Source organism: Aulonocara stuartgranti, assembly GCF_965226115.1.
Source record: "Aulonocara stuartgranti genome assembly, chromosome: 7".
NCBI classification, from domain to species: Eukaryota; Metazoa; Chordata; class Actinopteri; order Cichliformes; family Cichlidae; genus Aulonocara; species Aulonocara stuartgranti.
This window is the reverse complement of record NC_138945.1, coordinates 42,590,456-42,616,432: the sequence shown is the minus strand read 5'-3', so window position 1 is coordinate 42,616,432 and position 25,977 is coordinate 42,590,456. Positions and strand designations below refer to the sequence as shown.

The window sequence follows — 25,977 nt, the reverse complement described above, 5'->3', positions numbered from 1 at the left end:
GTATCCAGACAGCCCATATTTACACCTATCTATAGAAACTCTCATGCACAGGAATCAACATCCCCCACGATAAAACTGCAGCATTCAGGAAATCGAGTCAGGAGGGCCTAACCGGGGATCAACTCAAGGCAGGATATATCCTGGATTTATCAGAATTTTCTTTTAATGTTTTGCTCTTCCCTTCATTCAGACTCAGATTGGTTACTCACATTTTTATTACCGGTAATCATCATAAATCAAACCCATCAAAGTCCTCATCCTCTGTGTCTGAATTGAACAGCTGCGCTAAATCTCCATCAAACATTCCAGGTTCACTTTCTTCACCGTCAGAGTCACTTTCTGTGCCGTGCGGCTCCTCGGAAATGATGCCGGCTTTTGCGAAAGCTCGAACAACAGTGCCAGCAGAGATGTTAGCCCAAGCATCTACAATCCATTCGCAAATTGTGGCGTAACTCGCCCGGCGCTGCCTTCCACTCTTAGTGAACCTGTGGTCTCCATCGGTCATCCATCGCTCCCACGCCATTCGCAGCCTTACTTTGAACGGCCGGTTCACACCGATGTCCAGCGGTTGGAGTTCCTTTGTCAGGCCTCCCGGAATGACAGCAAGCTCACAGTTAATTTGCTTCACTTGTTTTTTCACATCGGCTGTGAGATGGGCACGCATAGAGTCACAGATCAACAGCGATAGTGATGCGTGGAAAAAAACCACTTGGTCTCCTTACATACACCTCCCTCAGCCACTCTTTCATCATTTCCTCATCCATCCAGCCCTTTTCATTTGCCTTAATGATGATTCCTGCTGGAAACTTCTCTTTAGGCAAAGTCTTTCGCTTAAAAATCACCATAGGCGGCAGTTTCTGTCCATTAGCATGGCAGCCAAGCACAACAGTAAAAGAAGACTTTTCATACCCCGTTGTGCATATCACTACCGTGCTGGTCCCCTTCTTCTCCACAGTGTGACTCACTGGGATGTCGAAAATGAGCGGGACCTCGTCCATGTTAGTGATGTGGCTGGGCTGGATGTGTTTGTCGGCGATGCGTTTGCTGCAGTAGGAGCGGAAGATGGCCAGCTTTTCCTTATAATCCGCTGGAAGTTGCTGCACTACCGTAGTCCTGGTCCGGATGGAAAAATGGCACCGTTTCATAAAACGAAAGCACCAAGACGGACCTCCTTGGAAATGTTCAATTTTCATTTCTTCTGCTAGCAAAACTGCTTTTAGTCGAATGGTAACCGTCGAAACGCTTCTCCCGCTCGCTCTTTGCTCGATGATCCACTGCTCGAGTCTTTTCTCCAACTCGGGCCACCTTGCCTTATGTCCGCGGAAACTCACCTGCATCTTCTTGACTTGTCGGAGCTTGTTTTCCAGCTTCCTCCACTTGCGAACCATCGATTCATTAATCTTAAATTCTTTCGCGGCTGCTCGATTTCCATGTTCCTCTGCGTAGCTGATGGCCTTCAGTTTAAACTGTGCTTCATAAGCGTGTCTCTTTGCCATTTTCAGGGTTGTTAAAACAACGATGTTCCACATAATGCACATACCTGTCCTTTTATACAGGTATGTGCGATTGTACCGGTATATACAATCAACGCCCACCCTTCAGCGTTCTCATGGTGTTCTCTACTACGTGCTCCTTACAACACACACAGGGCGCACTGCACTATAGAGATTGACAGACCACGTGACTTTCGCGCATTGCATGCCGGGAACTCGTGGCAAAACAATCCAAGTACCTGCATCAAATGCAAGCATTTGCAGCACCGCAAAACGTTCATTCTTCGGTTCCAATAAATTCTTGCTTTTTCTTTGCCCCCCAAAAAGGTATGTACAAAATGAAGGAGAACAATGCCGGTCCGAACAAAGACAGACTTGATGAAAAGTCAAAGAAAAGATACGAGGAAAAAAATCAAACCAGTGAAAGGGTTAGACCCTTACGAGCAAACAGAGTGACAAAATACGTTAGCGTGCTGCCCAACTTTCACCACGCTCATGTTTATAATTATACGGTTCTTGGAGTGAGTGCATACACTCATGAAGTTTAGTAACTTCAGGTCACTGCAACAAGCCCAGGTACAGTTTACCGACGGATGGGTACAGGACCTTGAAATGCATCGTGTAGAAAGTAAAGACCATCGTACGTATCATAAGTTTACCAGTCTGACAAATCGTCGTCATAAATACACATTCGTTAACCGTTTATTAATAGGACCTTTGAGCTCAATGGTAATTAATTAGTAGTGGAAATAATTTCTGGTACGTATCACAGAAATGTAGCAGTGACAATAATATTGTATGCTGTAATCGTACTGGGCAATTAGTGATACAAAACAACTGTTTTATCCTGTGAATAAAAGTATGTTTTTGTCAATGTACCATGGTAATAACAGAAGCGAAACACAATATTGTGTCAGGACAATTCACTATTTATGCACAATAAATAAAGGAGCATAGCGCGACCATTTCTGTTCAGCGCCAGACTTGCTTGTAACCTGTATCACCAGTTATGTTAAGAAAAATGACGCATTAACTACAACAGCAGACTGACCTTTGTGGGAATGCTTGGAGCAGACTAACCTGAGCTGGAGTGTTCTGGGACGTTATATTTGATCTTTGAATGGCTGCAATCCAGTCGCCTCTTTGTTACTTCGGAAACATGGCTCGAACAATTTCTCTTCAACGACGTAATCCGATAACAACCGATCTCTTTACCCGTCGGCTTCCCGTAGCTGTCATGCGACCGGCTATTGCAGTTAATAATACAACAGCTTCTTGGCATTTTTTGTTTCTTTTTATCGCTGTGTGACTGATTTCAATTGAAAGCCTGCGTGCGCTAGTACCTCTTGCCACGAGTTCCCAGAATTCTTTGCGGTTTTACCCCCGAGTGACGTCACATTTTCAATCTCTATAGGGCGCGCCGCACTTTTTGAAGAAAATCCAAGACTTTTATGTGCGCCTTATAGTCGCGAAAATACAGTACTTGAAGTACACATACCAGAAAATTCTAGTTAAGAACCGTAACAAAGTATTCCTACATCTGATCATAGTAAATCATTGTTTTAAACTTCAAGAAAACACCCTAAACTCTGTTTTTCCTCTGGCATAGTCTACACAGATGAGTTTTTAAAGTGACATCTTTAGTGACAGTGACAGTCTCCAAAAGAATGATGGCTGTTGCCATGTGACAGTACCAGCTGTGAGAAATTGTCAACTCCCACAAACTTTTTAAGCCTTTTTAATGTATTAACCCTCTAGAGCCGATCGGAGCGGGAACGCTCTGTTATGCGTAACTATTTTTAAATCCCGGTAGCACTGCAACCACGTAAGCTAGCGCAAAAATTTTTTTTGCATATGAAACCGGAGGAGTTGTACTTACATATTGTGCCATCAGCTTGTCCTAGGTCACGGTTTCCTTCCACATAAAGCTTTGCAAAAACTGCATAAAAAGCGCTTGCAGGAACAAAAACATAATATTCCAGAAACACGCTTTGCCGGTCCGATCAGCTGTTCAAAACACTTCCTACGTTGGAATAGACGTCAGCGCGAACTTTTGCATTTCCGCCATTACCTGGCCGAAACCGGAAGTGACGTCATTTTCGCGGAAATGTAGTCTTTTTTGCGATCAGGGCCTATACTGCTCTTTTTAAAAGTTATCTTTGACTTTATGACTTTCTGTGTCGTTTCTGGGATGCTTAGGACTCATATTGCACTGCTGGAAATAGTTTATTTTGATGCATATGCTGCTTTTTTGCAAATTTGCAGTATAATATTTATTTTCGTTTTTCCTGCAGTGTATAAAAATTGGTGTATTTCAAAAATAAAACTATGAAGACACTCAAAATAAATTTCCTGTGGTGGGAAACTATTTTGTGCAACTTTTTTGTATTTACAGTTTTGAGGGATAAGCCTCTTAAATTTCTCTAACTACAAATATATGTTAAAAAATCAAAAACGATTTTCAATTTTTTTGTAGTTTATTGCACTTTTTTGCAATTTATGTAATTACTATGCACTTAATGAATACATATTATTAAAATCTGGGCTATAATGGTTGTATTGATGTATAGCAACTTGAAATGCTCCCAAAAATGGCTCCACAGCATGTAAAAATATAATATAAGCTCTGGCGGACTTGGTTCTATGGTAGGTCTTAAAGGGTTAAGAATATCTGTCTGATTATTTCAGTTTATCTACAGTAGAGGGAGCTATTGAACTTTAAACTTTATTCAGCTTTAAGTTTTCCCCTCTGCTTTTAGACACTTAATAAGAAACTTTGAAAACAAGAAACTTTTAAGTGAAACTGTTGATCCATTATATCTTTTACTGCAAATTTTTAAAGTTTCACATAGATTGAGTATCACCTTAATTTGCTGCAAGATGATAATAAAGATTTGTAATTTATCTTTTGAACTGAACAGTAGCCCTTCCCACAACATGCTTCCTAACATAAATAACAGAATACTGGTCAGATTAAGAAAATGGAATACTATCGGAAGTACTTCTTCAAGAATCTTTCTCTCATATTGGTGCCTGAATTCAAGAGTATCAATGTTGACATATAATACTTAAAAAAATTTCTGTAAACCCCAAGCAAAGTTACAGTAATAAATAATAAATATTGTTGTGCCTTCTTCAGGAAATTGTACCTGGGGAATGAATTGTCGCTTTATCCACCCTGGAGTCAATGACAAAGGAAACTATTCCCTCATCAGTAAGCCAGATCTCTTCTCACCTAATGGGGCACCTCCTGGAGGACCACACCCACTCATACCCAATAATCCTTGGGTATGTGTGCCTCTGTTACAGTGACTGTACTTAGTACTGCTAAGACCCATCTATCATGCTTTTTTTGTTTTTTTTTGTATTGTAGGACGTGAATCAATGTTGTGAATTCTGCGCTAGCTTGAATTCTGCTGAGAATCTCATCAGGCTTCTTCTGTATCTCTCTGCAAGTAAGATAAATTAATTATTCTTCGCTGTTTCAGGCTGCTCCTGCTGTGGAGGAACTGCCTCCACCACCACCTCCAGTGGAACCTCCTGTGGAGAGTGCCTGGGAGAGAGGACTGCGCCATGCTAAAGAGGTAAACAGTTCCACTGCTTGTCACTGAAAACTAAATTGAGCTTCCGCCAAATGGAAAGCCAATCACACTGCGGTGTGTGTGCGTGTGTGTGTGTGTTAACTACCTGCCATTATAGTCTGTTTAACGGCATTCCAAGCAAATGCTTACAAATAGAATTTATTGTATTTTCCTGTAGGCAGCTTGGAAAGCCTTACCCTTTAGCCTGGTAAACATTTATAAAGCCTAATTTGTTAACCAAATGTGTTTTGATGTCTTGCATTTTGCCAACAAGGTGTTTGTTAAAAGTTGAAGCTTAAGCAAAAAAAAATAAAATGATAATCTGCTCAGGTGCCAGTTTTGAGTTACAAGCGTGAAAGTGAAGACACTCACACTGAACTTAAATGTGTGAATAAAATTCTTGCATAGTGAGAGTCTTTACTGCTAATGATTTCACATTTTCATGTAGAGTGAAATTAACAAGATGGGTGCAATTAATAATGAATAATAATCAAGTTTATGACAACATTACTGTAAATGAAATGTAAGGTTTTTTACCACGTATCCCGCTGAGCATGAGAGAGTGAAGTTAAAAGGGAAAATCACTTGCGGGGTCAAGTATTGGAAATTAGTTTGCATAGATGTTAACATCATTTTGGACAAAAATAGGTGCACTATATAAACAGTCCTGTTGAAACAAGCTCTTTTTGTTTCTGGAAGAACATCAACAGATTTTTGACAGTAGTCAAAGGAGCTTGCAAAGAAAAGCCTCTGGACTTCTTTAAGTTGCTTGAAGATGTTTCACCTCTCATCCGAGAAGCTTCTTCAGTTCTAAGGTCAAATGGTGGAGAGTCCCAGATTGAAACCTAGTGGGTTTCCCCCCACAGAGGGACAAAAGGACCCCCTGATGATCCTGTAATCGCCCAGGATGTGAGTGGGCGTTAAGGCGTCTGGGAAGGGATCTCAAAACTGGATTATAGATGGCAGACAGTTGGTGTCGTAAACCACCGCCTCTGTTCAAAGATGGTCGCTCACGCTTCTTTCACTCCTCTTTCAAACCATCTGTCCTCTCTATCCAAAATGTGAACATTGGCAGTCTTGTCCTGTGGAGGTGGCTCTTCTATGTTGTGCCATGCGCTTGTGAAGTGGCTGTTTGGTCTCTCCAATGTAGAGGTCTGGGCAATCCTCCACAGGACAAGACTCAGCTGTCCATCTGCATCTTAAGGATAAAGGACACTCTTTCGAGGATGCCAATGTTCACATTTTGGACAGATGGTTTGAAAGAGGAGTGAAAAAAGCCATCTATGTCCACTGTGAGCGACCATCTTTGAACAGAGGCGGTGGTTTACGACACCAACTGTCTGCCATCTATAATCCAGTTTTGAGTTCCCTCCCCAGACGCCTTAACGCCCACTCACATCCTGGGCCATCTGACCTCAGGAAATCACATGATAGGGTGGGGCCAGGTTTCTCAATGAGCTCACCCGAAACCCTGGCTGATTGTGACCCACACCCAGTTTCACACCTTGGCTCAGGCGATTAGAGGATCATCAGGGGTCCTTTTGTCCCTCTGTGGGGGGAAACTCCCACTAGGTTTAAATCTGGGACTCTCCACCATTTGACCTTAGAACTGAAGAAGGTTCTCGGATGAGAGGTGAAATGTCTTCAAGCAACTTAAAGAAGTCCAGATACTTTTCTTTGCAAGCTCCTTTGACTACAATGACCTGGATGACTGAGAACCTTCACAGACACTTTTGACAGTAATTATTTTACTTACAAGGGGGTACCTAACTTCTGAACTGACCAGTTTCAGCAAGCCATTCATAGTATTAGACATACTGAACTTGGAACGTAGTCTCACCGATATTCCTGTCATGATAAAACTTTGTGTGTTAATGTGGGCTAATTGATGACATCAGTCACAGATTGTCAGTATTTCAGATTGTTCTGTATGTGTTTGGATCTCACAGGTGCTGAAGAAGGCCACCATTCGTAAGGAGCAGGAGCCTGACTTTGAGGAGAAACGGTTTAATGTGACGATTGGAGAGGATGAGAGAGAGTTTGACAAAGAAAATGATTTCTTCAGAGAACGCAGCTACCGTGTTATCAGAGAGTATGACTTACTTCACTTCATGTAGTTTCTGTCAACACCTAAAAGTAGCCCACATGACAGTAACATTCACACAAAGCATAAGTCTCAAATAGAACCCCCCTGAAGTTTAGCTGGAATGTTAGGCTTGTTGATGTCGATAGAAAAACAGGTGATAAACAGAAAGTCAAGTGTTGCTCTGATTACACCTGAGCCCACCTCCATAGGCCACAAGTCCCATCCCAACAGGGATTTTAGATATTGGTGTATTTGATTATACTCATTTTTTTTTTTTCAGAAAGTTCCTAAAGTTATCCTGAAACCCTGACTACTGGCTGTTTTTTCTTATCTTGTGCTCATAATATACTCTATATTGCCAAAGGTATTTATTCAACCATCCAAATTGTTGAATTCAGGTGTTCCAATCAATTTCATGGCCAGAGGTATATAAAAACAAGCACCCAGTCATGCAGGCTGCTTCTACAAACATTTGTGAAACAATGGTTCATCTTAACTCAGTGAATTCACACATGGTACCGTAATAGGATGCTACTTGTGCAACAAGTCCAATTGTGAAATTTCATTGCTACTGAATATTCCACAGTGAACTACAAGTGGTATGATAACAAAGTGGAGGTGATTGGAAAGAAAAGCAAGTCAGCTACGAAGTGGTAGTCAATTTGATAAATTCATGCTCCCAAAGGGAAGGTCCCATCCTATTCCAACATGACTGCACACTAGTGCACAAAGCAAGGTCCATAAAGACCTAGATAGGTGAGTTTGGCATGGAAGAAATTGACTGTCCTGCACAGAGTCCTGACTTGAACCTATCCGCTCTAATTCAACCTTATTGGAATGAATTGGAGCAGATACTGTGAGCCAGACCTTCTCATCCACCATCAGTCTCTGACCTCACAAATTCACTTCTGAAAGAATAAACACATTACTAAACCTTGTGAAAGCCTTCCCAGAAGAGCTAAAGCTGTTGTAGATGCAAAAGGAGGGGCTACATGATATTAAACCCTGTGAATTAGGAATGGGATGCTGCTCAAGTTCATATGTCTGAAGACAGACGAGGGAACGCTTTTGGTAATATAGTGTAGCTGTCAAGACAGCAAAACTCGTACCAGTTTACCGTTAACTATAAACACCATTATTTCCTAGTACACACATCATAATATTTTCTGTTGATGCTGATCTGCTTCTCCTTTTTAGTGAAATGGACTTCAGAGATCCCATATATGGGTAAGTTTAATAAAACTCATAACACAGAGCTTTCAAACCAGTTTCAGTTTGAATATGTTTCAGAATCTATATTATCACTAGTCAACTGAGCAGATTTGTAATGGTTTTAATGAATTTGTCACAGTAGGTCATGCCTTCTTTGAATACTTGGGTAGAAACAGTATTCACGTCAATAGCGTCAAATCACAACAACAGTCACCTTAGTGCGCTTTATTTTGCAATGTCAAGGCCCTACAATAGTAGAGAAAAGGCAAGCCTTTGGTGACAGTGAGAAGGAAAAACTCACTTTTAGCAGGAAGAAAGTTCCAGGGCTGTTCATTAAATGCAGGGTTGTGTATAAAAAGTCCAGTTTTTATCATGTAAGGCAACTGGCAAGAGTGAAATCTTTTCTTTCTAGGCAGCACATTGAAACAGTGATCCATGCTTTTATTTCTTCCCGTCTGGACTACTGTAACTCACTTTATGTGGGGAGCGATCAGTCGTTGCTCTCACGTCTGCAGCTGGTTCAAAATGCTGCTGCATTACTCCTAACAGGAACTCGTAAAAGAGAGCATATAACCCCTCTCTGCACTGGCTGCCTGTGTCTTTTAGAGTTCATTTTAAAATTCTTATGTTTGTTCACAATCTTGCCCCACCTAACCTGTCTGAGCTTCTTCATCCCCACACACCCTGTCGGTCTCTCAGGTCAGCTGACCAGCTCAAGCTCAAAGGGGACAGAAGCTTTCCTATCGTGGGTCCTAAATGGAATAGTTTGCCCTTGCACGTTAGAGAGGGCCCTTCACTGTCCACTTTTAAATCACGTCTTAAAACCCACTTTTATTCTTTGGCTTTTAACCTCAGTGAGACTGAGTTCCTCTTATAATTAAATAGTTATTTAATTAATTATTTTACTTTTTCCTTTATTTGGCTTTTATTTATATCTTATGTAATTTTATTATATAGTTCCAATGTACAGCGCTTTGTATTAGCTGTGGTTGTTTTAAAGTGCTTTATAAATAAAGGTGATGATGATGATGAAATACAATGTGAGTAAAAGGGTGAATGAAGGAGGAATACTTAGTGTATCATGGGAATCCCCCAGCAGCCTAAGACTATTGCAGCATTACTAAAAGAGGATTCAGGGTCACCTGATTCAGCCCCAACTATAAGCTTTATACATAAGGAAGTTCTTGACAGTAGGGAGGGTGTCTTTAACCCAAATGGGACCTAGTTTCACAGAACAGGGGCCCTGAAAGCTGAAGGCTCTGCCTCCCATTCCAGTTTAAAAAAAAATAGGAACTACAAGTCACCAGTCTGAGAGTGAACTATCGGTCAAAAGTTTTAGGACACCCCAATTTTTTCCAGTGTTTTTTATTGAAAATTATGCAGTTTGATTTCAGTCTGAAATGAAAGCATAGTACAAATAAGCAATTGGAGTTAAAAAAGAAATCATGGAATCAATGTATAGACCAAAATGTATAGCATCCTCTTGGTGCTATGTTATTAAAATTGAATTGAATTAGGATAGGGTGAGCTCAACGTAGCTGATCTGCTACCCCCAAAAGGGACCAGTGGAAAGAAGTAGTAGCAGATGAAATTATTGCTCATGGAAGCAAAATCATTCATAAAAGTTTGGCATATTAAATTCTGTAAAGTTTTTTAACTTTCTTTCTTCCTCCTGCAGAGATCCATATGCTGACCCATACTATGACTATGAAATGGAAGCCCTGTGGCGAGGTGGTCAATATGAAAATTTTAGAGTGCAGTACACTGAAGCTCCTCTTCCTTATCACTACAGTGTGAGTATCCACCCCACGATACAAGCAGAGCCAGACACTTGTAGTTTGGTCTTCTGGAGCACTGTAACATAACAGTTTACCTCAGGTGTGGTTGCTGTGCCATTGGTGGTCCTTCCTAGTTTGTTATGTGGCCTATGAGGCCAGCTAAGAGTGTGTCAAAGTATATCTCTTTCATAGACCGTTTTGTTTTTTGCTGCCTTATTAGACATTTCTTTCCATGGAGGGCTGCGCAAAATGTTACCATTGGCAATGGCCTGAATTTTGTATCGGATCATGCAAACGTCTCTTTGGTCACAGCTTTGCTGCGACTAAAGTAATCTCAAACTTTTTTTGTTTGAAGGGCCACAGTGAGGTCAGTAGCCTCCCTATAGTAAAAAGGAATCATTCATACTGTCAAGTGTGATCTGTTATCATACTGTTACTTTACACTATAATTGGAAATGGTATGCAATTACTGCAAAACATTAATTGTATATTCTTCAGAGACACGATAAGAAAGATGAAGTACAACAAAAATAATGTAGAATAATTATATTTGAATGTGTGTGTGTGTTCTATCAGAACATATGCATTGTTAAGGACCACTTTTTGTTTTTTAAAACTCCCATCTCAGCAGGAGCGTGAACGCGATCGCGACCCTCGGGAGCGGAACCGTGATCGAGAGAGGGAACGAGACCATCGCGAGAGGGAGAGGCGCCAGCGAGAAAGGGAGCGGGAGAGAGAAAGGGAGCGCGAGAAGGAGAGGATGCGGCGGAAAGAAGAATGGGAGCGGGACCGGATGAAGCGAGATGAGAAGGAAAGGCCAAGGATGCGTCCTCCTCGAGACACCAGGGAGAAGAAAGATGAGGACAAACTGAAACCACGCTCTCCAATCAGCCTTCCTCCGAAGTGAGTAACATATTTCAGGCAAACTGGTTGAAATGTATGCATTTTATTGTTTTCCAGCATGGGTGTTGCAAAATGGCTCTATGGCGCCACCTATGAAAGTATTGCCAGCACATAGATTGAGCTACATGATTGAAATTTGGTACACAAATGTAACATCCCACAATGCAGAAAAAAGCCCATGGGACCTGTGACCCAACCCCAACAGGAAGTGGGCCGTTTTAATTTTACTGTGCCATTTTGGCAATTTCGTTACACGTTTGTGAACTTTTCTTAGGGATTTTATTTCATCAACTTTACATTTGGTCAGTCTAAAGTTATGACCTAGGCCATATTAAATTGCAGAACTTTTGAGTGCATGTAACGCCATGGCGAACTTCGATTATTCACCATGAAATTTTATATTGCTCTTATTCACATGTAACTTGTCCAACTTGGACCAAACTTCTCACATGTGACAAGGCTCTGCCCCCCACATTTAAACTGGAGTGTTTGGCCATGGTCACAGCGAAACCTTATATTTGTTCTCTTGTTTAGCAATGTGAAAATGATTGCGGACCAACATAGTTACACAGAGGTGGGAGGAGAGTGAGTGAGTGTGTCAGTGTGTGTGTGCGTCATTTGCAATCTTAATCAAAATACAATAATTTCATTATTACAGCATAACATTACAATGTGCTTGACTATTTTGTTTATTTATATATTTTTAATTTGTTAAATGTTTCAATTAAAAATTACTTTATTTTAGCATTAAAATAAAAATTTTGATTAAAGGGCACATACTGGTGAATTGACTATTAGAGAAACATAAAGAATTATTTGGGGAATTGTTAATACTGTTAATTTAGTGCAGCTGTGCCATAAACCTTGTATTAGATGATAGTTATACTAATATATTTAGTAAGCATTGTGTTAGCGATTACTATGACCATTAAGTTCCCCAGAAAACCATCTGTCAGTCAAACCCTGCGTGGCACATTGAAATTGAAATGTATAATAATACAAAAAATAATGTTCCATAGAAAGTTTATTTTAATAATGAATTCATATATTTCAACTGCAACTTGATCTTTTTTCTACATCTCTTTAATATCCCAATATTATTATTATTAGTAGTAGTAGTTTATGTTGTCTTTTTTTTCTTTTCTGCTCCTCATTTGGGACACTTTTAATTAATGAGTACATGATTTCGTAGCACTGTTGGTGTTTCCCTGGAAATATTGTCTAAAAGTATACAATGTTGTGCGTTGTTAAAGTAAACATGACACTGTAATAATATCAACAATGTGCACACAGCACATTAAAACATCCAAAACATTTAGTAAGGGGACTCCTCACAATGATCATCGTAATGACTCATTAAAGAATGATTGGTAAGATTATTTTTATTTGTAAGTCACAGTGGAGAGATGTTACCAATGGAAAATTATTGTACTAGCAACTCCCAGTTCATCTTGGGTTTTTTTGTTTTGTTTTTGTTTTATTTGTTTGTTTGTTTTTGTTACATCAGCTAAGGCAGAGGTGACAGAAGGAAGAAAAATTACAAAGACTACTTTGTTATTATGAAATTACTATTTTGTGTGTGTGTGTGTGTGTGTGTGTGTGTGTGTGTGTGTGTGTGTGTGTTGTTTTTCCCCACTCATAGTCTCTAGTTTTGAAATTATGGAAGTCTCCTCATAAGCCTCAAAAGCAATAATGATGACCTTTCTGTGTCCTGGAATCTCAACAACATCAACATGTTCAAAGAGCTGCTTTCACTTTATCATGGTTGAGAAAACGAGTAAATCATGGGACTTTTATTTCCTTCTTTCTTTTCTTGTATCTCCTTCACTAATTCAACTTAGGGTTGCCAGACCATAGATTTAACGCAAAACTATTCCTCGCATATAAAGACAGTTAATAATAAGTTAACAGACAAACCATACCATAAATAAAACCACAGAACTAGCCTTTTAGCTCTTTTGCCAAGCATATTTGTACTATCTATTCTGTAACAGCAACTGTTTTAATAAAAAGGCATGTCTAGTTGCCTTCTCTTTTTGTTAACCATCTTAATTCTTAAGTCTGAGGTTACTCATCTGGATAAACCGGATAAAGGCAAACCATTCTTGTAAAAACAATAGACAAAAACGTGTTCTACAACTCCCATTCTTAATGCCATGACTTTCAGTGAGATTATTGCCTTCTGCCTTTTTAACATGCAAACATGAAAATTACAAAAGAGTAGTACAAATTACAAGTACAAATTTAAAAAGATCACAGATGTACAAGTAATTAGAATAATCCTTTAATTGTCCCACAAAGGGAAATTTGGGAGTAGTAATAAGCAATAAGTAATATGTAAGTAAATAGCCGTAGAATCAAATTAATTAATGAAACTGGAAATCTAATCTGGCTTGTGCTTTCCAGAAGACTTTTTAGATCTGATTAATTACACTTATAAAGTTCTGGAAATATCCCATAACCTTTGGTGTACACCATGGGCTTCCTGGCTTTAATTGCCCAACTTCCTTTTTTTGATCCTTTCTCACGGGAAACATTAAGTCGATAAGAATTTTGAGATAAAAATAACTTGTGTTTTGTTGTAGTTCTATTTTTAGATTTGTGAGTTGTAATCTCGTAACATGACTTCATTGCTCTTGCATCACATCACAGTGGAATTTCTCGTTCCCTAGGCGATGTGTACCTTTTGTTTACTTGCAAGTGCAAAGAACCTGCAGTCATTATTTTTTTTTTTTTATCCTATGTAATTTTAGGTAACTGCTTCAAACTGTTTGCAGGGTACACATATAGTATAATAATAAATCACAAAAGGTTTCCTGTGAGCATTTTTAAGGAGTTCTATATGCCAACATACTGTTTACCCTTTAGTGGGAATATCCACTAGTATTCATTTCCTCCAACAAATATTTACACGATACACACTTGAAGAAGATCACTGGAACCTTCGCAGTGTTTAAACAAAACTAAACTAACATAGGGAAAATCCCTTATGTATTTAAATATTGTAGCTGTCTTGTGCTAGTCAAGGGATGTCATCATGGAAGATCTTTTTTATCGACGCATGAAAACTTATATATGTAAATATAAATATATTAGAGGTGTTTAACTCTATTTAAGAGACACATAATATAAAACAAAATTAAATGACATATTTTGACAGTTGATACTTGACTTATTTACTTATGGATTGATATAAATTTTTTAGAGTAAAAATTTTCATTTGATACAAAGTTTGGTTTATTGGCAAATATTTTTCTGATTCTGACATAATAGTAAAATGGGCTACACAAACGATAACAGTTAGTCATTTTACCTTTTTAATACCTTTGTCCAAAACAATGTGGGAAATAGGGATATGTAAGCTAGGGAATAATAAATACTAATATCATACATCAATATTGTTGTGTGAAAACACTGGGTTCCTCTGTTTTGTTTGGTGGAAAAATGATCATCTTTATGTCATAATGGAGAAATTTTTGAGCTCCATCGAGTGATGATTGAAGTGTTGTTTGCATCATACCCGTTTTAATCTAAAGAAGGGAAAAAATTCCCAGGTCTGTTTTGGGAAATGATTTTGAGTTGTGCTCTTTGCTGTTAATAAGCCGATTTTGATTTTTAGTTCTGCTCTTTCAACTTAATCAATCAGCTTTGACAATGTTCTTAGGTAATAAGTACTAGTTCTAAAAATACAAGGACAAAATTGTTATTCTAGGACATTGTTCATCCGTCATTCATCAAGCGTGACCTTTTGTACATTTTTAAAAATACTTTATGATGTACCAGTGACATTTTTCCACTTTCTTTCGGTCATTTATGAGGAGGAAGTTAGCTCATTGCACCTGAATGTCTGAACGCATTTAGCAGCTTTTTATCTCACTCTAGCAGAGCTTGTTTTATGACCTCAGTGACTAATGTAGGAAAGCATGCTCATATCCTAACTGTTGCTTTATCACAGTATTCAAATTACAGTAGTAAAACTGAAGAGAAGAAAAAAAATTAGTTAATAAATTTAAGTTGCAGTAAGTATAAGTGTACCAGTTATCATTCCCAATGCTTAGTCAACAAATCAGTTAATAAATCTGGTAATAATAAATATTTCAGAGTCAGAGTAAAACAATTTAAAATGATAATTAAAAAGTGAACGTGAAACAGATAACTCTCTGCTAAACTAGGGCCGTGAAAAACTAAATTCTCAGACACTAATTAATATTAAAAATTAACTTGACTAGCTACTGATACTGTTGCAAATAAGTATCATCTGCGGTGTCTTTGTGTTTCCACTGAAATAACTTCACATGTCAGTATTGAACAGTTATCGAAATGTTAAACTGCCACGAACATTTTAATGTTAGCTGTATTAACTGCTGTAATGAACATTTTCTTTCTTCAGGGTATCTATTTGAATTTTTCTTTTAGATTTATAACGCTTAATGAGCAGCATGCTCTCTCTGCAGCCATTTAAACTGAATCTGCGGTTTAACCCTTCAGCTTTTCTTCTCTGGATGACATGGAGGTCCAAAGGGCTTTGAAGGTGTTGGATCAAAATGTTTCTTTTTCATCATCATCAGGGAAAACCGAAAAGGGGCTTATGGGAAGCATGTATAATGTAAATAGAATTGTTCCTACCACAGAACCCTGTGGAACTCAATAATTAACCTTAGTTTGTGAAGAGGACTCTCTATTTACATGAACCCATTGGAGTCTATTAGATAGATATGATACAAACCACAGCAGTGCAGTACCTGTAATACCTTCAGCATCCTCGAATTGCTGTAATAAAATGTCATCATCAAGGCATCCGTTTTCGGACCTTGGCTAAGTGGAATTAGGCAGAGGATCAATAGGGGGTCCAGGACACTCTCAATAGGGCTTAAAAATCTGGGACTCTCCACCAGTTGCTCTTAGAACTGAAGAAGCTTCTTGGATGAGAGGTGAGGCATCTTCAAGAAACAGACGTCCAGACGCTTTTTCTTTCCAAGCTCGTTAGACTTTAACTGATATAGTTACTCAGCCATTCAATATCAATTTTGGTGTCCGATTCAAATTACCGGGTGTCATTATTGTCAATGTGAATTATAATTTTACAGATTTTACATTTGCCCCTTAGCCAGCTGTTTTCAATTTCCCTCAGACACATGAAGAGGTTGGTGGTGTACTGTAGGCTTCTGTTTAGGACGGTACTTCATCCCTACCGTCACCCAGCTCTCCAGTTTTTCTGGCTGCTCAGGATATTTGGCACACTGAGCAGGAAAGTGCAGCAAGGACAGGTGAAGAGGCCATGCTGCTTGCGAGTTGGCTACAAGCTAAGCTAGTGAATCTTTAAAAAGACAGTGAAAGAATCCTGTCAATATAATTAGCATGTAAATCCACAGAGTGTGCTTTAGATAAAACACATGAAGGTTACACTATAAAATAAGACGTTATGTATACAATTTTTAACTCAATTGCGTACACAGATAAGCTAAACAAAAACACAAATGTGCGTTTTAACAAGAACATAATGGGAGATGATAAATATTGAAATTATGACATGTTATTCTTTTCACTATTTTTTTTATAATTATTAGCTTTTTAATTCCTAATATAATTCTCATGTCCATATCAATTTCTTGACTAAATGTTTTCATAAGAGCTGTGACTGAGGAGTTAGAGCATGTTCCCTACTAATTGGAACGTTTAGATTAAACCTCTACATCTCATGCTTTGAATAAATACAGCATACACACAATAATGTGCAGGTCACATTAATGACTTGTCAAAACAGTAACAGGGTATATTTTACGCTTTATTCAGCCATTATTACATGTCTGATGCACAACAGGTTAGCAGATAAGAAGCGAAAAAAGGATTTGTTTAGTCTGGCTTTTATGAATGGTTTCTCTCAAAAAATAAAAATAAAGTAGATAGAAAGAAACAGCAACCAATGTTTATTGTCTTCCAGGAACCAGAGTGGGCAACATTGACAGCTGACTAAGGATAAGAATGGGCTTTAAAAGCCTTCCACATAATACTTGCTTTGTTTTCAGATTCATTTCTTTCATAGTATTTGTCTATGCATCTTTCTACAAATTCACCAAAAATTTGATCCGTTAACAAAATTGTTTGCAGTCTCCATCTCATTGAACTTGCATAGAGATTGCAGCATGATCACTAATCACAATACTACATCTAATATAGAAGCATTTTTTGACTTGGGATTGTAACTCTTTGGATATTTAAAAAAAAAATAGCGCATGAATGGCACTTTCTTTCTTTCTTTTTGCATGTTTTGTCAGTCCGGGTGGATCTGTCCATTACTGAGTAAAGTTAAAGTCCCTTCCTACAGTGTAGATTCCTTCTAAAGCAGACAGTTAAAAATATTCTCTCAAAAAAACGGGTTGTCATCAATGGGCTACACACAGATAGACATATAATTTATTTTTGTGAGAGGATATTAACTTGAATGACAATGTAACTCCCATGCGGAGTTACATTGACTAGTGTATAGGGATGGCAACCCCTCTTGCCTAACTGTTAAGACAAATGTGAAATAAACATTTAGTCAGCAATTTTATGTCTGATGTGGTCAGATGCATTTATCGCATTTAAGATCATCTTAGATTTAAAGTCTTGTATTCTATTGAATACTTGTTTCATTTAGTTTTCTCTTTGCGCTGACATTCCAGCTCATTATATTAACAATGAAACTTTCCTGTTTGGTCCTCGCTATATGTTGTTATTATATTATCCTGGTGTCTTTTAGATTGTGCACAAAAAACCCCCCAACAAAACAAACAAAAACCACAAATTTACACATACATTATACATTCAAGCACTCGCACACACTGAACACAGAACCTGTTTTGAACACTGGCATTTCCCTTTGTGGGATGCCTAGCTGCTGTAGGTTTTTGACATACTGTGTCCTTATACAGAGAGATTGACAGTTTGTAAGGGTTGTTTTTAAAAATGTAGACCATGGTTCCCAGAGCTTCTCTATTAAGCTGTCGTCTTGGTCACGTGACCCCCTGAATGCCTTCATGCATGTATTACTTCCATGCTCAACTATTGTAATTTATTAATTTTCGGCTCTTTGAAAGCCTTTAGTTGATCCAAAATGCTGCAGGGACTAGAAAGAGAGATCCTATTTCTCGCATACTTGCTTTTATTCGTTGGTTTTCTGTTAATTCCAGAATCTTTTTTAAAATTCTTCTCCTCACATACAAGGTTTTGAATAATCAGGCCGCATCTTATTTTAAATACCTCACCCCAACCAGAGCACTTCACTGTCAGACTGCAGGCTTACTTGTAGTTCCTAAGACAGAGCCCTTAGCTTTCAGGGCAGCTCTTCTGTAGAAAGACCTTCATTTTGGATTTTGGAGACAGACACAGTCCCTACTTGCAAGATTTGGCTTAAAACTTTTCTTTTTCATTAAGATTATAGTTATATAAGGTGTATATATATAAAAAATTCAATTGGATTTCAACTTTTCAATTTTGTCAGCAGGCCGATTGAGCCCCCATCAAAGAAGGAGGTTGTTCCAATCATGAGACGACCAGATGAGTGGAAGGACCCATGGCGACGGTCCAAATCCCCCAGGAGACGTCCAGCACCGGGCTCGCCCCCACGGGGCCGCCGGCGTCATCGACCATCAGGCTCTTCAATCTCTGTGTCCAACTCCTCAAGGTAGGGACTTCTCCATATTAGGCTTAACATGGAGCCTAATAATGAAAGGTGTTATCCAGTTTCCAACACCTTAGGGACAAAGGCTGGGTTAGGCCTTAGACACGCTTTAGTGAGTCACGGGGTCAGCTGTAGACAAGAGGGGTGAATAGACAGAGCCTTTAATTCACTAACTCGCTTGGCTGTGGTTACAGCCAACAGCAGAGCGGTTTTAAGAGAGAGAAACTTCAACCCCACTGCCCCGATAGGCTCAAAGGGGTGGTGGAAGAGGGCATCTAAAGAGGGCATCTAAAACGACTGACAGATCCCATAAAGGGACCAGTGGTCTAGTGACTTGGAGCGTTTGACGTGCCTCCCTCATGAAGCAACATATAAGAGGGTGCTGACCAGCAGGTTTATCACCAAACCCCACGTGGCAGGCTGAAATAGCTGCCAAATAGACCTTTATGGTAGAAAAAGCTCTCCTTTTGTCCAGCAAGTCCTGAAGAAAACACAACAGCTCCACCACTGAACGCTGGAAAGGGATTATCTGCTTTTCATGGCACCACTCTTCAAAAACCCGCCATTTACTGTTTTAAATGGAACGAGTGGAGGAGGCTCTGGCATTCGGAATGGTTTCAATAACCTTCGGAGGCATGCCTGCTGCCTTCAAATTCCACCTTTCACAGGCCAGGCCCAGAGAGCCTCCTGGTCTGGATGGGGATCGTATATCTCCCCATGCACCTGTTTGAATGGCCACCGTGGAGCTATTAAAATCAGTGACAGCCCCTGATCACTCACTCTGATCAGTGTTGGGAAGATCAGGCTGAAGGGAGGAGAAGCATACAGCAGTGTGTTTGGCCATGGATGGGCCAGCACATCCATGCCCAGTGACGCATCTACGTCTGACAGCGAGAAAAACAGAGGGCACTGAGTGTTTTCTTGCGAGGCGAAGAGATCTACGGCAGTCCGGCCATATCTCTGCCAAATCTGCTCCACCACCTGTGGGTGAAGCTTCCATTCTCCGAACAGTGGATTCCCTCTGGACAGGAGGTCCGCCCCCCCATTCAGAATTCCTGACACGTGAGTTGCTCGAAGGGAGAGGAGCCGTGTGCTGCTCCACACAATTATTTCCCTGGCTAACCTGTGTAGCTGCCGGGAACAGGTACCGCCCTGGCGGTTGATATAAGCAACTACAGTGGAGTTGTCTGTTTTCACAAAAACATGTCGTCCCCTGAGATATGGCAGAAAATGCCGTAAGGCTAGGAGCACCGCGCGGAGCTCCAGCACATTTATGTGATTCAGAGCCAGTCTCTGTGACCAAATGCCATTCACTGCTCTGCCCATCATAGTTGCACCCCAACCTGACAGGGATGCATCTGTGGTCAGTGTCACCCTGGATGATACTGCCCCGAGAGGTACTCCTGCAGCGAGAGTTGTCGGGCTCCTCCAAGGCCGGAGAGCCCCACGACTGAGATGTCAGGGTTCAAGGTAGAGCAGGGCGATATGGCCAAAAATATTTATCACGATATATATTTGAAAATTTGCGATAACGATATAACTGACGATATAATTGATGCGAGACAAAATACAACTCCACAACATTACTAGCGCAAAAAGACAACCTTCCATTTATTTTCACTTAAACAAGAAGCTGGTTTTTATGTACATTAAAGCTTTATAAAAATGTAACAGTGCAAATGCAAATTCCTTGCTGAAAGTTTAACCAAAAGGCATTTCCAGTAGAAATGGGCTGACATATCCTGAGCATAACCATGTATAATATCCACTGAAGTTAAAAAGAGGTGCTTTGCAACATTAAACTGCAGTGTGCAGTACGCATTTTTCGGACCATAAGGTGCGCGGGATTATAAGGCACATTAATCGAAACAAAGCAGTCAGATAAATCAAACTTTATTAAACTCATTCTTCTTGCTTCCTCCACTTCTGTACCTTTGATTCATTAATGTTGAATTCTCTGGCAGCGGCTCTATTCCCATGTTGTTGCAGTATATTAATGACTAACCTCGTATTGTGGATGGATTATCTCAGTTGTTCTCCTGACTGAAGATTGGTCCTTTTACAGCATCCTGCCATGCGATTGCATTTGTCTCTAACCATGAGGAACCTTAGCGTTAACTTTTATAAGTGGAAAAGTGTTAGTGTTTGTCCTCCAGCTTCACTGTTTATGTTATGCTAACATAGCTGTGTCGCTAGCGATCACGTAGCACATAATTATATACCAGCTAGCCCAACTTCAGTAACCCTACAAACGTCACTGCTGTTTAGTTTCCTGTCTTCATTTATGTTGGAAGTGATAGCAGAGCTGTACGTTTGATTTTTTTCAGAAATCTCTCAGTCAGAACATGCAATATCATGCATGTTCTGACTGAGAGAACAGTCAGAACTAACTAGCGAAACTAGCGAGCTAACTTCCGCTAGCTTCCTGCTAGCTTCTAACTCCGTTAAATGTAATACATTTTGTTTTCATGGATGCCTGGAAGTTAAACTTCATAGTTACACCTGGTAAAGCAGCAATGCTGATCGTTTTATTAAAGATGAAAGAATTTAGACAGTTTTTAACTCTTAGTGATGCTGCAGTGTTGTTTCACCTGAAAGATACGGAGTTTAGGACCCAGATTACTCCCAGATTTAAGGGCATCTTAGTCCGACGGCCGCTTGCATGTTCTGCAAAAAAATGTGCTTTGTCGTGTATCTGACGGACAAACACCAAACCAGTTCCACATCACTGAAGTTGCACCATTTTTACAAACCAATTCTGGTTCATCTGTTTCACTCAACAATCGGCCATGTGCGTATGAAAACAAAGGCACTGCGCATGCGCGTTTTACTCATATTCTATCGCGATATTTCATTTTCCTATCGTTGCCTAACATTATACCGGTATTACCGTGAACGGTATAATATGGCCCAGCCCTAGTTCAAGGTTCTTTATTTGTCACATGCATAGTTATACAAGTATAACACACAGTGAAATGTAGCCTGACACGCTCCTCGACATGTGCAAAAATTGGGGGGGGGGTGTAGAGGAAGAACATTATATATATATACATATAGTATATACACTGGGTGAATGTGCAGTAGTAGCAGCAAGCAGGTGAATTCTGTACATTAATATGAATAGACATCTGACTATTTTACAGGATAGACAATATAAACATATTTAAAATTAAAGGAATTGAAATGTACATTGTGCCTTGGTTTAGAGTGTCTGGAAGAGAGTCCTGTCTCAGTCAATTATAGATGATGTGAGAGGGCGGGTGTGTGTGTTTAGGGCACGGATGGCTTGGGGATAGAAGCTCCTCTTGAGTCTCTCTGTCCTTGCCCGGAAGATGCGGAACCTTCTACCAGATTGCAGAAGTTGGAACAGTTTGTTGCCAGGATGGGACGGGTCCTTCAGTATCTGCGCTGCTCTAGTCCGGCATCTCCTGGTGTAGGTGTCCTGAAGCGGGGGGAGAGCAATCCTGCAGCAGCGTTCTGCTGTACGGATCACTCTCTGGAGAGCTTTTTGGTCCTTCACACAGCTGTTCCCGAACCACGATGTCATGTTCTGTGTGAGGATGCTCTCCACAGCGCCTGTATAGAAAATCCTGAGGATCTTTGGAGAGACCCTGAACTTCCTCAGTTGTCGTAGGTGATACAGGCGCTGCCTAGCCTTTTTGGTCTGGACCTGAATGTGGGCAGCCCATGTCAGGTCTGAGGAGATGTGGACACCAAGATACTTGAAGGACTGCACCCTCTCCACTGGAGCTCCATTGATGATAATGGGCTTGTAGTCTCTGTGCTGACCCCTTCTGAAGTCCACCACCAGCTCCTTGGTCTTGCTGACGTTCAGCTGGAGGTGGTTGTCCTGGCACCACGATGCCAGATTCTTCACTTCATCCATGTAGGCCACCTCATCGTTGTTGGAGATGGCACCCAACACCACTGTGTCGTCAGCAAACTTCACAATGGTGTTGGAGCCATGGGTGGCCACACAGTCTGAAGTGTAGAGGGAGTAGAGCAGTGGCGAGAGGACACATCCCTGAGGTGCTCCTGTGTTGATGGTGATGCTGTTGGAGAAGCACCTGCCCACCCTCACCACCTGAGTTCTGCCGGTGAGGAAGTCCAACACCCATGCACACAGACGGCTGTTAAGTCCCAGATCCCTCAGCTTTGTGAACAGTCTGCAGGGCACTATTGTGTTAAACGCTGAACTGTAATCAACAAACAGCATTCGCACATAGTTACCCTGTTTTTTGTCCACGTGGCTGAGAGTGGTGTGTAGGACGTGGGCGATGGCATCCTCTGTGGATCTGTTGGATCTGTAGGCGAACTGCAGCGGATCTGTGGTGTCTGGGATGGAGGAGGAGATGATGTTCTTCAGCAGCCTCTCAAACACCTTCATTACTACCGAGGTCAGTGCAACTGGCCGGTAATCGTTCAGGGATGAGGGTTTGCTGTTCTTGGGCACAGGGATGATGGTGGATCTTTTGAAGCATGTGGGGACCACAGACTTCGCCAGGGACTCGTTGAAGATGTAAGTGAACACACCTGCTAGCTGGTCAGCACAGCAGCGCAGCAGACGGCCGGTGATGCCGTCTGGCCCCGCCGCTTTCCTTGTGTTCACTCTCCTCAGTGAGGTCACAGCTGCAGAGAAGCGACCCATTAACTGCAGGAATGGTCATTTGCGTCTCATACTTTCACCCCTCAGTACCCTCAGGGGGGAAGTTACACAAATGGAGTGCACTGAGAGCCAAAAACAACCTTCGTCCTGTTCTGGTTACTTTTTGTTTTAGTGTAGAAGGTAGAAAGGAATTGCTTGATAATTCTTCAGTAGCCCATTCAGAATTTTAATTGGGTTTATTCCATGTGCGTTTCAGGTCCTCGTCCCGCTCTTCATCCTATACAGGCTCCGGATCGTCCCGTTCCCGCAGCCGTTCCTCCTCATTCAGCTCCTACTCCAGCCACTCGTCCCAACGCAGCTCCTTCAGCGGCAGCCACTCTAGGTACATAAATCTTATAGTGTGTTTGTGTTTTTAATGTGTTTCTGCTCTCCAACACCATTTTTTGACACATTCTGCTAAGATATGTCAAGCCACTCGAGAATTTCTAAAATTGAAAACAAGCAACTGACTATGAATCGCATTGTTTTGTGCATTTGAGTGATCTGATCTGATCTAATTTATAGGTCTCAGTCTTTCTCCACATCTCCCTCACCAAGTCCAGCAGCACTGAGGAACGCTAAGAACAAAGCAGACCTTCAGCCTGTTGTAGCCAAAGGGTAAATATTAAAATTTTTAAAAGTTTCAATGTAAATCCTGAGCAGAGAGTGAGCTGCTTTGGCGGAGGTTTGCACTTGAAGGGCTTCTTGTTGATCGGTAGCTGCAAGGTTGCATTCCTATGCTGTGCAATGCAGTGGGCATTAGAGGCACAGCACTGGAGTGGTTCAGGTCCTACTGTTGGAGCAGACTTTTTGTGTCAGTCTCTGTAACCATGTGTCCTCCTCTGCTTCTCTCTTCTGTGGTGACCCACAGGGCTCAGTTCTAGGCCCCCTCCTCTTTTCTTTGTATGTGCTCCGTCTTGGTTTTATACTGAGCAAATACAGCGTTGCTTTTCACTTTTATGCTGATGCCTGTCAGATCTATGTAAAGAAAAAAGGCACACATTCTATACAGCCATGACTTCAGTGTCTTGATGACATTAAAGCTTGGGTGTCTTGTAACTTTAAAATTCAATGACAAAAACACTAAGATTATGCTTTTTGGTAGCCCCACTGAGACCTTCAATGTGTCTTTAGATTCCTTGGCCCAGTATAATGAGCCAACTGTCACAAAGCTCGGGGTCAAAGTGGACTCTGAACTTTAAGCTTAACAGTTAGATTAAGGCAGTCATAAAATCGTGCGTCTTTCAGCTCAGGCAATTGGCTAAAATAAAACCAAATCTTTCACGGCAGCACTTTGAGACAGTTATTCACAACTTTGTTACCAGTCAGCTGGATTACTGTAACAGACTTTATATAGGGGTCAGTGCTTCATCCATTACTCATCTACGGAGGGTGCAAAATGCTGCAGCTCGTCTTTTAACTGGCACTTTAAAGTCTGAGCACATTTCCCCTATTTTAGCTTCACTTCACTGGCTGCCCATTCCTTTTAGGATTCATTTTAAAGTTATTTTAAAGCCCTCCATGGCCTAGCCCCATCTTATCTCTCTGAGCTGCTACTGACTTATACACCCACGCGCTCTCTCAGGTTAGCTGATTAACTGTTCCTGAATGTACCCAGGACTGAGCGTAAACTCAGAGACTCTGCTTTTGCTGTAGCAGTTCCCAAACTGCCTCTATACAGGCCTCTTCTCTGCCTGTTTTTAAAATCACTTCTGAAAATCCGTCTCTTCACCCTGGCCTTTGACACCTTGTGAGATGTTGTTTTTCTTAGTTTATTTTTCTTTTAGTTGTTTTATTTAGTTTTGGGGTTTTTTTGTTTCATTTTATCTACTGTTCTCAACTTATTTACTGTACAGAGCTTTGGTCCTGTGCTGGCTGTTTTAAAGTGGATTATACAGAAAGTTGGATTCGATTCGATTGGATGGCCTGGTAAATGGTAAATGGCCTGCATTTGTATAGCGCTTTTCTAGTCCATAGGACCCCAAAGCGCTTTACACTACATTCAGTCATTCACCCATTCACACACACATTCACACACTGGCGATAGCAAGCTACATTGTAGCCACAGCTGCCCTGGGGCGCGCTGACAGAGGCGAGGCTGCCGGACACAGGCGCCACCGGGCCCTCTGACCACCACCAGTAGGCAAACACGGGGTTAGTATCTTGCCCAAGGATATTTGGCATGCAGCCAGGATGCAGCCTGGGATCGAACCACCGACCTTCTGATTAGTGGCTGACCTGCTCTGCCACCTGAGCTACAGCCACCCATAGTTGGATAGTTGCATGCTAGCTACTAGTGGTGCAACGGATCACGATTGATCCGAATTCCGAACCGATCCCAGTCCACGGTTCGGCACGCACGTGATCCGAAGATTCGAAAAAGAAAAAAAAAAGTATGTGTGTGGTGCGCGTGGTCAGTCTGTCAAGCGGTAGTTATGGTCAGCGGTCCAAGTAGCGGAGTACAGGAGTTTGCGGCATTTAAGCAGCCCTTTGCTGCCCAATCCGACTGGGCTATTGGGGTGTTTAGCTGCAGACGGGAGGCCGTATTCCGTTGTGCAAAACAAGGGGTTTAAACTGTGATGAACGTGCTTGAGCCACACTATGATATCTCGTTGC

The 25,977-nt window shown here is 40.9% G+C and overlaps 1 protein-coding gene across 1 annotated transcript in view; it reads left to right on the top strand.

Annotated features, from left to right (window-relative positions):
- The window catches only part of zc3h18 (zinc finger CCCH-type containing 18), a 56,978-nt gene that overhangs the window by 13,771 nt on the left and 17,230 nt on the right, over window positions 1-25,977 (top strand). Inside the window, exons 4-12 of the mRNA XM_082539527.1 lie at window positions 4,633-4,781; window positions 4,982-5,077; window positions 7,024-7,166; window positions 8,358-8,387; window positions 10,051-10,165; window positions 10,782-11,053; window positions 18,540-18,719; window positions 23,579-23,704; window positions 23,887-23,979. Of these exons, the coding sequence (XP_082395653.1) occupies window positions 4,633-4,781; window positions 4,982-5,077; window positions 7,024-7,166; window positions 8,358-8,387; window positions 10,051-10,165; window positions 10,782-11,053; window positions 18,540-18,719; window positions 23,579-23,704; window positions 23,887-23,979 (1,204 nt within the window). The remainder of the gene's footprint in view (window positions 1-4,632; window positions 4,782-4,981; window positions 5,078-7,023; window positions 7,167-8,357; window positions 8,388-10,050; window positions 10,166-10,781; window positions 11,054-18,539; window positions 18,720-23,578; window positions 23,705-23,886; window positions 23,980-25,977) is intronic.